The sequence below is a fragment of the Nyctereutes procyonoides genome, unplaced genomic scaffold (genome assembly GCF_905146905.1).
Source record: "Nyctereutes procyonoides isolate TBG_1078 unplaced genomic scaffold, NYPRO_anot_genome, whole genome shotgun sequence".
Classification (NCBI taxonomy): Eukaryota; Metazoa; Chordata; class Mammalia; order Carnivora; family Canidae; genus Nyctereutes; species Nyctereutes procyonoides.
In genome coordinates this window covers 51550428-51564938 of record NW_026575044.1, presented here as the reverse complement: position 1 = coordinate 51564938, position 14511 = coordinate 51550428, and the positions used below count along the sequence as shown (strand labels likewise).

Below are 14511 nucleotides of genomic sequence, written 5' to 3'. Positions count from 1 at the left end.
GGCAGGCCTCCTTTCCTGTGGCAAGCTGGTTGTTAGCAGTACTGGTCTAGGGGAAGCAATTGCTCTGGGTGGCAACAAATGAGGCACTCCTGGTCAATCAACATCATGTTCTTGCCAATGGCTATGAAAAAAATGTCAAGACTCACCTTCTGAATTCCTCGGCTTTCCAGTATACCAGAAATAGGAGAACATCTGAATGCTGCATAGGTAGCTCTAAAAACATCTCCACTGTCATCAACTCCCTATAATCATTTAAACAAGCAAACAAACAAACAACAAAATCAGTAGATCAATTCAAAGCAAGACCATTACCTTTATGGTTACCAAGGACACACAACCCCCCCCCCCTTTTTTTTGCAGGGGATAGGAGAGCTCAATGCTTGCCTTAGAGTGGGAGCGCTACTTAACTCTGCTCACACAAGACCTCCCACTACTCTCCTCTCCATCACCAGCCACTCCTCTTTGGCTACAGTTATCTTCAGAATGGTGCTCATGATGTGGAAGGACTGCCTTCTCCTCAAAGACCCTGCTGAATGTGCATTTTAACATCACATGCAATAGGAGTTATTTTTTGTCAGTGGGTACAGCACTATCTTTTGCACACATTTTGATAGTATTAGGGCTCAAAGCTTCTAGTCTCATATGAAATACATGGCAGAAAGGCCAGAGTATTCCAAACCACATACGTGACAACATGCTCTATTTAGGTAGAGCCCAATGGTGGAGACTATTTACAGTACAGAATAGGCTAGGACTCACAGACAAAGAACATTCCATTCTGTCTCTTACACTGACTCCTCCTGGCTAAAAACACACATCAGTATTCAGAATGTGGGAAAGAAAAATGCATACGTGTGCACACACACAATGTTCCATAATAAAATTTTTGTATATTTTTTTCAAAATAAAGTTATTTCAGATAAAAATTAAAACTGTAGGAGGTACTGTTAAATGAGCTAGCACATATTTTCACACACACTCTTTAATTTGACTCTAAAAACCACCTTGTGCAAAAGATGGGGCATTTATTAGCTCCATCTATAGAGGAAATCAAGGAAGTAAATTAGTAGGACAAAAACCCAATAATCCCAACCTATGTTCGTAATTCAGTATAAAAAACACCCTGAATAAAGTTTAAACATTGAAATGAATATGTTTAAGGCAATTATTACTGACCTTGACATAAGGTGGAGCTAAAGATGACAGATGCCACTTCACTTCTGCATTACCATGATTCTCAAGTTCCAGACAATTTTCTACAAGGAATACACATGTCACAATTCAAACAATTCTTGGAGAGGGAAGTAAACAAGCAGATTACTATGATAATGTGTAACAATGAGTAATTACCTCATCATAGAGGAAAAATACACTCATGAGATCCCCAGAGGAGCCCAATGGAAATTTACAATATTTTCTAACAGAATAAAAAATGAAGGGCTTATGAAAAGGGAGCTATAAGATGATTTACATGTTTAAAGAGTTACTGGCTGCTGTGGAGAAGAGACACTGCTAGGGGGTTGGAATGGATGAGGAGCCCTGGTAAGACGCCACAGCAGCAGTTGGGTTGAAAGGGGGCATGTGGGGTGGTCTGCAGCAGGCCTGAATCATTACAGTGGGAGGAAAAACAGCAGGTAGACAGGGGATCCATTGAGAAAACAGACCGCAAAGGACTTGCTAGTGGACTATATGGGAAGAGGAGGGGAGGAAAGAGTGAATAACTTCCAGGGATTTGGCTTAACAGACAGACAGTGGTGCGACTTGATCACATAGGGTGGGCTGGAGGAGAGGCAGGTTTCATGGGTAAAATGAATTCTTTTTGTGAGATGCCAACACGCAGAAGCTGGGCAGGGTGCAGACCAGAGAGAAAGAAGAGGACACAGGCAGGCCCAGGAAGAAGAGTCATCAAGGAAATCTGAGAAGGAGCAAGTGAGGCAGGGAAAACCAGGAGAGGCGCAAGGAGCAAACAGTCCAAGGAGGAAGGAGCCGCCACCAGTGTTGAGAGGTCAAATTAACAAAGGCCCACAGAAGAGACACTCCCTTTTCAGTGACCCCGATAGCAAGTAAGGGCGAGGTGGTAGCACCAGCTCAGTTACGGCCTGAGGAAATAAAAGCAGGGAGCACAATCTTTCCACGAGGGAGGGGTGTCGAGGAAGCAGGGAGAGCAGCAAGGAGTCATGGGGTCGAGGAAGGCATTCCTTAAACAGGTGATAGCAGAGGGAATTGTGTGCCAATGGAAAGGCATCAACAGAGGGAGGAAACTGAGGACACCGGAGAGAGAAGGCGAGGAGGAAGGGCCCAAGAAGGCATGAAGAGATGGGCCTGGATTCCAAGCAGAAGGGTTTGCCAGAGATGGAAGCGGAAGCCTTGGATTTAGCCTAATGGCCTTTATATTTGCAATGATGTGTGAGGCAGAGTTGAAGAGCTCGCAAGAGCGAGAGTAGGAGTAGGGGAGGGGCACTGAGAAGAGAGAAGCTGTCAAATAGGGGGCAAGATGGCAGAAGAGGAGGGGTCCTCAACTAACCTGGCCCCACCAACTACCTAGATAAATCTCAAGCCATCCTGAATACCTATGAATTCGACCTGAGATTTAAAGAGAGAGCACCCGGAACGCTACAGAGAGAAGGGTTTTCGCTTCTAACAAGGTAGGAAGGAAGGGAAAAAAATAAAAAAAAGAATCAAGTCGGAGAGGGGCCCCGTGAGGAGCCGGGCTAAGGGCCGGGCGGCAAAAGCCTCCAGGACAGGAAAGCCCAGTCCTGAGATGCAGGAACTTTAAAAATCCACACCAGATTCTTCCCAGAAGAAAAAGCACGTATCAGAAAAATTGGGCAGAATCGAAGGAGTGGCAGTGAAGCCACCAGTTTCCTGAGTCACTCACAGAGGAAGTGTGCCTGAGGGGGGTGGGGGAGAGAAATGCACCACAAACTGGACCAAACCCCTCGGGGCATCTGGAGAAGCCAATCGATTAGGTGGGCAGCTAATCAAACAAGCTGCACCCTGTTGCATTCGGAGGCCCCGGGAGCACGATTCCAGCAGCACAGGCCCCGGGTCCCAGGGCGCCTGGACACAGCCCACCATCCTGTGCTCCCCCCGGGACAGGTAGAAGGGGGAGTGCATAGGACAGGGAGGACTCTCCTGCCGCTGGGCGCCCCTAAGCGGTGCAGGTCAGCGACCCCCACCACCGGAGCATCCAGGCCAGTGTGGACTGGGAGACTAGGGTAGTTACCCGCGGGGAGCTGACTCCAGGTCAGGACCTGGCTGCTGCCAGTGTGGTGGTTCCTCCCGGTGTCACCCTGTGCCTGGGAGGGGCGGGGCTGCCAGGGGACAGGGGCCTCACTGGGTAAACAGCTCCCACTGAGCCGGCACCCGATTGGGGGGGGGGGCGGGGATCTCGCCCAGGTGCACACACCTGAGAATCAGCACAGTAAGCCCCTCCCCCAGAGACCAGCTGGAAGGACGAGGAAGAGCAAGTCCTAGACTGAGCAGCGCTGGAAAGCTCCAGGGGGAGTCGAGGGATTTACAGTATATAGAACTAAGAGGGTACCCTTCCTTTTTTTCCCTTTTCCCAGTACAACTCGTTTTTATATCAGACTAAAAATTTCCAGTATTTTTTCTCTTTTCCAACCTTAACTGTAATATTTTACCACCTCTTCATTTTTAAGTTTCTTCCTTTTGGACTTTCATATTTCTACACAATTATATGTCATAGATATATTTTCCACTTCTACATTCCCTTCAACATACTCAACTTAATTTTGGGAGATATACAAGATACAGGTTTTTGTTTTCTGTTTTGTTTTTTTTTGTTGTTTGTTTTTATCTGCCTCATTTTGTATTACAATGGTAGAAGTTAATACCTTCTAAAACATGACCAACATGCACCCAGAACCAAATGGTATACCGGGCTGGTTCATTTGGTGAGATTATATTCTCTCTTCATTCCTATTCTGCCCCCCTCTTTTATCTTGTTTATGTTTTGGTGGTCAATGTTGGGGCCTTCTACAAGTATTGGTTTATTTAAATTTGGGACTGAGCATCCTCTACCATAGAGAACAAAATATACTCAGAACCAAGAGGATCACCCTCTAGGACCCCTCAGGTAGACTACATTCTCCCTCCACTACCACTTCTTCACCACCACCATCACCCAGACCCCATTCATTCATTCATTCATTCATTCATTCATTCATTCATTTATTCCTGTATCCTTTTTCCTTTTTTCTCCCTCTTTACTTGTGCTTTCTGCTCTTTTTTTCTTTTTTTGGGGATTCTTGGCCTTTTACTTTTCACTACTTGTTTTAAAATTTATCACTTTAGTAGTCCTTTTTATTTTGTTCTGATCTTAATCATTTTCTAGTCTTTGATCTTGTCAGAATCATCTAGGATGAAATTTACTTAGGTCATCGTTGATATTCTTGACTCAGCCTGCTCATACAGTCACTTCGCACGGAGCAAAATGACTAGAAGGAAGAACTTCCCACAAAAGTAAGAATCAGAAACAGTAATCTCTGTCACAGAGCTACAACATATGGATTACAATTCGATGTCAGAAAGCCAATTTAGAAGCACAATTATAAAGCTACTGATGGCTCTGGAAAAAATAATAAAGGATTCTAGAGACTTCAGGATTACAGAATTTAGATCTAATCAGGCCGAAATTAAAAATTAAATGATTTGCAATCCACACTGGATGTCCTAACTACTAGGGTTAATGAGGTGGAAGACAGAGTAAGCAACACAGAAGACAAGTTGATGGCAAGGAAGGAAACTGAGGAAAAAGAGAAAAACAAGAGCCCATGAAGAAAGGTTAAGGGAAATAAATGATGGCTTAAAGAGGAAGAATTTACATATAATTAGGGATACAAAAGAGGCTGAGAGGGACAGAGGGTCGAAAGCATATTTGAACAAATCATAGCTGAGAACTTCCCAAATCTGGGGAAGGAAACAGGCACTCAGATCCAGGAGACAGAGCCCCCCCCCCCAATCAATAAAAACCATTGAACACTTCAACATTTAATAGTGAAACTTAGAAATTCCAAAGATAAAGAGAAAACCCTTAAAGAAGTGATAGACAAGAGATGCTTAACTAATATGGGGAGAAGTATCAAATTATAGCAGACCTCTCCACAGAGGCCTGGCAGGCCAGAAGTGGTGGCATGATATATTCAGGGTACTAAATGAGAAGAACATGCCACCAAGGATACTTTATCCAGCTGTCATTCGGAATAGAACAAGAGATAAAGAGCTTCCAGGATAGGCAGAAACTGAAAGAATATGTGACCACGAACCGGTTCTGCAAGAAATATTAAGGGGAACCCTGTAAAAAAAGGAGGGAGCCCAAAGAAACAATCCACAAAAACAGGGACTGAGTAAGTATTACAATGACACTAAATTCATATCTTTCAATAGTTGCTCTGAACGTGAATGGGCTAAATGATCCCATCAAAAGATGCAGGGTTTCAAACTGGATAAAAAAGCAAGACCCATCTGTTTGCTGTCTACAAGAGACTCATTTGAGACCTAAGGACACCTCCAGCCAGAAATTGAAAAGTTGGAGAACCATTTACCATTCAAATGGTCCTCAAAAGAAAGCTGGGGTAGTAGTCCTCATATCAGATAAATTAAATTTTATCCCAAAGACTGTAGTAAGAGATGAAGAGGGACACTATATCATATTTAAAGGGCCTATCAAACAAGAAGACCTAACAATCATGAATATTTATGCCACTAATGTGGGAGCTGCCCAGTATATCAATTAATAACCAAAGTAAAGACATACTCAGATAATAATACACTGGAGTAGGAGACTTCAACATGGTGCTTTCTCCAAGTGACAGATTTTTTTAAAATTTTTTTTAAAGATAATTTATTTATTCATAGACACACATACACACACACACACACACACACACACACACAGAGGGGGGGGCAGAGACACAGGCAGAGGGAGAACCAGGCTCCATGCAGGAGCCTGACGTGGGACTTGATCCAGGGTCTCCAGGATCACGCCCTAGGCTGCAGGCGGCGCTAAACCACTGCGCCACCAGGGCTGCCCATTGACAGAGTTTCTAAGCACAATATCACCAAAGAAACAAGGGGCTTAAATGATACACTGGATCAGATGGATTTCACAGGTATATACAGAACTTTCCATCCAAATGCAACTGAATTCACATTCTTCTCAAGTGCACATGGAACTTTCCCTAGGATAGAACACATACTGGGTCACAAATCAGGTCTCAACTGATACCGAAAGATTGGGATTGTCCTCTGCAGATTTTCAGACCACAATGCTTTGAAACTTGAACTCAATCACAAGAAGAAATTTGGAAGAAACTCAACGCGTGGAGGCTAAAGAGCATCCTACTAAAAGATGAATGGGTCAACCAGGAAATTAGAGAGGAATTAGAAAGATTCATGGAAACTAATGAAAATGAAGATACAGCTGTTCAAAATCTTTGGGATACAGCAAAAGCAGTCCTAAGAGGGAAATACATCACAATACAAGCATTCCTCAAAAAATTGGAAAAGACTCAAATATACAAGCTAACCTCACACCTATAGGAACTGGAGAAAGAACAGTAAATAAAACCTATACCAAGCAGAAGAAGGGAGATAATAATGATTTGAGCAGAACTCAATGAAATAGAGACCAGAAGAACTGTAGAACAGATCAATAAAACCAGGAGTTAGTTCTTTGAAAAAATTCATAAGATAAACCATTAGCCACCCTTATTAAAAAGAAAAAAGACACAAATTAATAAAATCATGAATGAAAGGGAGAGATCACAACCAATACCAAGGAAATACAAATGATTTTTAAGAAGTATTATGAGGGCAGCCCAGGTGGTCCAGCAGTTTAGTGCCACCTTCAGTCCAGGGCCTGATCCTGGGGACCTGGGATAGAGTCCCACATGGGGCTCCCTGCGTAGAGCCTGCTCCCTCTGTCTGTGTCTCTGCCTCTCTCTCTCTGTCTCTCATGAATAAATAAATAAAATCTTTTAAAAAAGAAAAAAGTATTATGAGCAGCTAAACACCAATAAATTAGGCAATTCAGAAAAAATGGATTCATTTCTGGAAAACCACAAATTACCAAAACTGGATCAGGAAGAAGTAGAAAACTTGAACAGGCCAATAACCAAGGAGGAAATTGAAGCAGTCATCAAAAACCTCCCAAGACACAAAAGTCCAGAGCCAGACTGCTTCCCAGGGGAATTCTATCAAATGTTTCAAGAAGAAACAATACCTATTCTACTAAAGCTGTTCCACAGAGTAGAAAGGGACACAATACTTCCAAACTCATTTTATGAGGCCAGCATCACCTTAATTCTAAAACCAGACAAAGACCCCACCAAAAAGAGAAATTATAGACCAATAACCCTGATGAACACAGATGCAAAAATTCTCACAAGAGACTAGCCAATAGGATCCAACAATACATTAAGAAGATTATTCACCATGACCAAGTGGGATTTATTCCCAGAATGCAAGGGTGGTTCAACACTCATAAAAACAATTGATGTGATAGATCATATCAACAAGAGAAAAGAAAAGAACCGTGTGATCCTCTCAATAGATGCAGAAAAAGCATTTGACAAAATACAGCCTCCATTCCTGATCAAAACTCTTCAGAGTGTAGGGATAGAGGGACTTTCCTCAGTATCTTAAAAGCCATCTATGAAAAGTCCAAAGGGAGTATCATTCTCAAGGGTGAAACACTGAGAGCCTTTTCCCCTAAGATCAGGAACACAACAGGGATGTCCACTCTCACTCATTCAACAGTACTAGAAATCCTAGCCTCAGCAATCAGACAACAAAAAGAAATAAAAGGCATTTAAATTGGCCAAGAAAAAGTCAAATTCTTCCTCTTCACAGGTGACATGATACTGTACATACAAAATCCAAAAGACTCCACCCCAAGATTGCTAGAACTCTTATAGCGAGTCAGCAGTGTGGCAGGTTACAAAATCAATGCCCAGAAATCAGTGGCGTATCTATACACTAACAATGAGACTAAAGAAAGAAATTAAGGAGTCAATTACATTTCTAATTACACCCAAAAGCAGAAGATACCTAGGAATAAACCTAACCAAAGAGGTAAAGGATCTATACCCTAAAAACTACAGAACACTTCTGAAAGAAATTGAGGAAGACACAAAGAGATGGAAAAATATACCATGCTCACGGATTAGAAGAATATTGTGATAGTGTCTATGCTACCCAGGGCAACTTACGCATTCAATGCAATCCCTATCAAAATACCATGGACTTTCTTCACAGAGTTGGAACAAATAATGTTAAGATTTGTGTGGAATCAGAAAAGACCCCGAATAGCCATGGGATATTGAAAAAGAAAACCAGAGCCGGGGCCATCACAATACTGGATATCAAGTTCTACAAAGCTGTGATCATCAAGACCGTGTGTACTGGCACAAAAACAGACACACAGATCAATGGAACAGAGAACCCAGAAATGGGCCCTCAACTCTATGGTCAACTAATATTCGACAAATCAGGAAAGACTATCCACTGGAAAAAGGACAGTCTCTTCAATAAATGGGGCTGGGAAAAATGGACAGCCACATGTGGAAAAATGAAACTAGACCATTCTCTTACACCAGACACAAAGAGAAACTCAAAATGGATGCGAGATCTAAATTTGAGACAAGATTCCATCAAAATCTTAGAGGAGAACACAGGCAGCACCCTTTTTGAACTTGGTCACAGCAACTTCTTGCAGGATACATCTATGAAGGCAAGGGAAACTAAAGCAAAAATGAACTACTGGGACTTAAGATAAAAAGCTTCTGCACAGCAAAAGAAACAGTCAACAAAACTAAAAGCCTACAGATTGGGAGTAGATATTTGCAAATGACAGATCAGATAAAGGGCTGGTATCCAACATCTATAAAGAACTTATTAAACTCAACACCCAAGAAACAAAAAATCCAATCATGAAATGGGCAAAAGAGAGGAACAGAAATTTCACCAAAGACGACATAGACATGGCCAACAAGCACATGAGAAAATGCTCTGCGCATCACTTGCCATCAGGGAAATACAAATGAAAACCACAATGAGATCCCACCTCACACCAGTGAGAATGGGGAAAATTAACAAGACAGGAAACAACAAATGCTGGAGAGGATGTGGAGAAAGGGGAACCCTCTTGCACTGTTGGTGGGAATGTGAATAGGTGCAGCCACCCTAGAAAACTATGTGGAAGTTCCTCAAAGAGTTAAAATTAGAGCTATCCTACGACCAAGCAATTGCACTGCTGGGGATTTACCCCAAAGATATAGATGCAGTGAAACGGTAGGACACCTGCACCCCAGTGTTCACAGCAGCAATGTCCACATGAGCCAAACTGTGGAAAGAGCCTCGGTGTCCACTGACAGATGAATGGATAAAGAAGCTGTGGTCTATGTATAGAATGGAATATTACTCAGCCATCAGAAAGGACGCATACCCACTATTTGCTTTGATGTGGATGGTTCTGGAGGGTAATATGCTGAGTGAAGTAAGTCAATCAGAGAAGGACAAACATTATATGGTTTCACTCATACAGAGAATATAAAAAATAGTGATTGGGATTATAGGGGAAAAGAGAGAAAATGAGTGGGAAAAATCAGAGGGTTAGACTCCTAACTCTGGGATAAGACTCCTAAGAAGGGGTAGTGGAAGGGGAGGTGGGTGGGGGGATGGGGGGATGGGGTGACTGGGTGACGGGCACTGAGAGGGGCACTTGACAGGTTGAGCAATGGGTGTTATACTATACGTTGGCAAATTGAACTCCAATAAAAATATATACATATATTAAACAAAAAAAAAAAAAGGAGAGACGCTGTCAAACGAGTCTAGCAAACAAAGAGGGCTGCTAGTAAAGATTGGTGCTGAGTGGCATCTGATGACAAATTTGTGGGCACAGGCAGAGTTTCCTGCAGCAGTGCTGTGCTGCTCCAGTACAGACCCGAAGCTGGTAGATGGCTGGTCTAATAAGTCCTGGAACCTCACCAGGCAGGAATGCAGAGGGAAGGGCACACGGCAGTTAAGAATGCTCCTAAGGCAGTGATTTCAGAGACAGACCACAGAATTCAAGCCCAGGCAGCCCAGGCTGGGGTGCTGTAGAGTGGCCTGGATGTCTGACTGAGGCCAGAGAGCCGCTGGAACTCAGTGGATGTGAGTGGGGACAATGGAGGGGATGGGTGATAACCCGCAATGGACAGGCTTGACAGGCAGCGGAAACTGAGCATGAGTGCAAGACAGCCAGCGGGAGAGGCATGGAGTGAGGGCCAGGTGACAGAAGGCATAAACCCTTTCCAATCCCAGTCATGCAGACTGAGCCATCACAGGGAGGGAGGTGGGAGGGAGGAAATGCAAAAGCAGTATTCTCCAGACGCTGGGGGAGTACTAGCAATACTAGGTGACACACACTATGCCAAGTGCTTTATATGTATTATTTCATTTATCCCTCAAAGCCCTCTGTGAGACGAGTCAATTATGATGGACATTTTGCAAATGGGGAAACTGAGTCTATCCATTTAGCCTCTGTAGCGCCTCAAGTCTCACTAGTGAGGGGGAGAACCAAGTTTTCCCCTCTTTCTTCTTTTCTTCTGCTAACTTACTAGCAGCTCTGGTAAAAGACCTAGTGAGAGCTGGGGAGGGATGGTTCTGACCAGTGAGAATCTGAGACTCCTGGAACATAAACAGTTCTTAAACATTTTTCAATTTTTAGACTGCCCCAAATCTGGCCTGTCACTGAAATGACTGCCAAGGACCACCTGAGTCTCTCCCGAAAGAGGGGACAATTTGATCCCTATCCCTTATTTATCCCAATAAGGGTCACTAAGAACAGAGTGTTAGAGTCAACAGATCAGTGGCCATTTGAACTGTATATCCTTGTGATACCACACCTGAAGTTTCACCAGGTTCTGTTGCAGGAAAAGTAACAGTCTTATTTCTTATTTCAACTTTTGTGGAAGGTGGTTTTGTCATCGGCTTCACCAGATGACTAACAGAAGGATCAGTTTCTGGGGAAAGGATTCCAAAAGAGCTGGAGGCCAAATGAGTAAGTTCTTTCTGGGTCAAGTCTTCTCGAATTTGAACTTTCACAACTTTCTGAAAGGAGCCAAATAAAGGAGATAAGACACAAGTGGAGCTATCATTTAAAGAAACAATTCTGATTTTTGAAACATGGTGGAGAAAAGTAATGCCAAACAAATGAAACATGGAGGAAGAGGAAGTTTATTTAGATCTCAAAGTAAAAAAAAACAAAAACAAAAACAAAAAACCTCAAAGTAAATCTGTGACTCTCACCTCTCTCTCCCAACTCTCTTCTTTTTTAAAGCAGATTTTGCAAATTAATAATGGTTTCTAGGCTCCACTTTCTATTCCTGCCCCTACCCAGGAGAATTGTTCAGATCACTAACAGGAAAACCCTGTGCTAACTTCTCCATCTGAATAAGTCTAGCTGGGCTGAAAGAACAGGCCCCTTCATTTCATGTCTGAAATACTAGGGCCAGTAAGGATCATGACACTTAAGCTGCAAAATAGGAAGAATGTTGCTTAAAAAAACAAAGTACCTTCTGTCCATTGTCACAATGTATATAGATGAAACCACTCCATGGAAACATTGAATGTTTTGTGGATAAAGAGGAATTAGGACTCACAAGAATTTGTAGCTTACTCCTAAAAAAAAGAATTCAGTAATAAAAAACAAGAATACCCCATACTTTAATAGCAATAACCACAAGTATTATAAATACGTTTTATCAATGAACAACTCTTTCCTTGTTGCTAATAAAGAACAGACAAGAGGTGAGATCCCATACATGTCTGCTTCTACATCACCCCTAAACTCAGTGACTAACAAAAAGTCGAATGGCATAAAACCATGAACCTAAGGGGAAAACTCATGTGAAAACAGACCATACCATAGAAATATCATTTAAAAGCAATTCAGAAAAAAAATTTCTGGAGCGAAAGACCAATATACAAAAGCTCTGAGCCACTTGATAATAAAGAATGATACAATCACAGTACAAAGAGAATGAAAGAGCTGGAAAGGAAACTGGATGAAAAAGTGGGGTGGAAAAGAAAAGAATAAAGACTTTTTTACCCAATTGCTAAAACTTTCCACGCTCATCGTTCTCCTCAAGAGCTATGGAATGTTAAAGAAAACTTTTTTTTTTTAAAGATTTTTTTTAAAATTTATTTATTCATGAGAGAGAGAGAGAGAGAGAGAGAGAGAGAGAGAGAGAGAGAGAGAGAGGCAGAGACACAGGCAGAGGGAAAAGCAGGCTCCATGCAGGGAGCCCAATGTGGGACTTGATCCCAGGTCTCCAGGATCACACCCTGGGCCGAAGGCGGCGCTAAACCCCTGAGCCACCTGGGCTGCCCTCAAAGAAGACTTTTTTTTTTTTTTTTTTTTTTATAAATTAATTTTTATTGGTGTTCAATTTACCAACATACAGAATAACACCCAGTGCTCATCCCGTCAAGTGTCCCCCTCCGTGCCCGTCACCCATTCACCCCCACCCCCCGCCCTCAACCCCTTCCACCACCCCTAGTTCATTTCCCAGAGTTAGAAGTTCAAAGAAGACTTTTAAATGTGGACAACATAATCAGATTTGTGACTCAGAAGAAACAACTAGTTACAAAAGACACTTTGGCACACATGTCAAAAATGGCAGAGCAAGGGCACCTGAGTGGCTTGGATGGTTAAGCATTTGCCTTTGGCTCAGGTCATGGTCTCAGGGTTCTTGACTGAGCCCCATGTTGGGCTCCTGGCTCAGCCCAGCTTCTCCCTCTTCCTCTGCTACTCTTGCGCTGTTCATGCTCGCTCTCTCGCTCTCTCTTTCAAATAAATAAAATCTTTAGAAAATGGCAGAGCAAGAGTATTTTCCTTTGCTAATAGCTAAGTATGTGGGGTGATATAATTTGTGGAACAATCTGTTCTATCATTTCCCTATCTTTTCAACCATTAATTAGTAAATGTTTAATAGATTGCTCCTAGGAATATTTCCCCGGACTATGCCTAACCATACCTTAAGTCAGTATTAACCAACTGAACTCTCCTTAAATGGACACTTCATCACTTTGCAAAAGTAAATAAACTTCATGTTGCTCTTCTGCAAAGTTGCCATTCCCAAATAGGAAGTAACTTTCAGATGTGAATGCTCTGTGCCAACCCAGATGAAGCCCCTGGAAAGCTGCAGAACTGTAGCTCCTATCAGTAATTAAGCTGCACAGAGAGGACAGCTGCTTATCAGTATTTGGTCCCCAACACTTCCTTCTTAGAATACTATTTGTAAAACATAGCAAGCTAGGTAAGATTCAGACACATTAAAAGTCAGGAAGCTTTGTCTATAAAATGTCCTTTAGACAAAACCAGCAGAATAAGTTGAGCCAAACCCAGGGCAATGAAGGACAGAACCATCTGGGCCTTAAAAACCACCATCCTTCATTATCTGCTCAGTCATATCCCTTGCTTTGTAATTTGCTACAGAGAGTAATATATCCGCACAATCTGATGTTTTCCATTCCAGGAAATCTTTCCCACCTCATTCATGTCCCTTAACTCTTTTAGGCTGTATACACCATAAGTTCTGTGGACATGGGCTCTACTCTGCTAAGGAGCATGAGCCTTGAATGACACTGTAGTCCCACAAAACCACATGGAGCTCTGCACAGGGAGCATATGATAAAATTCTACTGAATAAATTAAAATGGCAAATATTTGATCCTTCAAAAGTCACCATGCTAACATCTGAATACTACCTGGAGGAAAGGGAAATCATACTTACTCTGGTGGGATAAATCCATGTTGTGGTGTTACTGTAAGGCAATGTGCCGGCCAGTATAACTCAAATTTTAGTAACCTAATGGAATTATTTAAAATCTGGAAACGTGCAGTTTTTGCCAGACCACCTATCAGATAAATAGAATGTAACTTATGTTTAGTATTAGTGGAGAGAAAAAAGCCAGAACACTCCATGTGTTAATAAGCAGTAAAAACAAATCCTAGTCTACCAACTTAATTTTGCTTTATATGAATTTCAAATCCCTATAAAATAAGACCATTTTATTTTTAAACTACAAAGACACTGAACAAAGAGAAAAAAAAAGGACATCTGGAAATTGTTACCACTGGTCTTATCTTGGGCACATACACTCATACTAGATTTGTTCCTACTCTGAACCAACTGTGTCAATGTTAAGAGCAAAAGACATCAAGTACCAAATGAGTTCTTTGGAGTGAGGGATGAGGTGGGAGGAAGGGCCCATGGATGAGCAGCCCTGCCATACAGAACTGGGAGCTTGGTACGAGGACAATGGCCTTATGCTGGACAGTGCTCAGGATGAATGTGAGGTGGGTCTCAGTAGGGGAGGGGAGGACCTGCATAAGCCGTAGGTCACATTTGCATATAGTTCAAGTATATTTCCTAGATGAGCAATGGGATCAGAGTGAGTACATCCTTGGTTTCCAAAGTGCACTGCTGTTGTGGTATT

At 42.3% G+C, this 14511-nt stretch overlaps 1 protein-coding gene across 8 annotated transcripts in view; it reads right to left on the bottom strand.

The window, feature by feature from the left end:
• The window catches only part of CEP192 (centrosomal protein 192), a 156383-nt gene that overhangs the window by 13806 nt on the left and 128066 nt on the right, over positions 1-14511 (bottom strand). For all 8 annotated transcript variants that reach the window (XM_055323535.1, XM_055323537.1, XM_055323540.1 and 5 more), the window contains 5 exons: positions 13806-13929; positions 11583-11688; positions 10914-11118; positions 1177-1256; positions 147-242 (listed from right to left, as the gene is read on the bottom strand). In XM_055323535.1, the coding sequence (XP_055179510.1) occupies positions 147-242; positions 1177-1256; positions 10914-11118; positions 11583-11688; positions 13806-13929 (611 nt within the window). The remainder of the gene's footprint in view (positions 1-146; positions 243-1176; positions 1257-10913; positions 11119-11582; positions 11689-13805; positions 13930-14511) is intronic.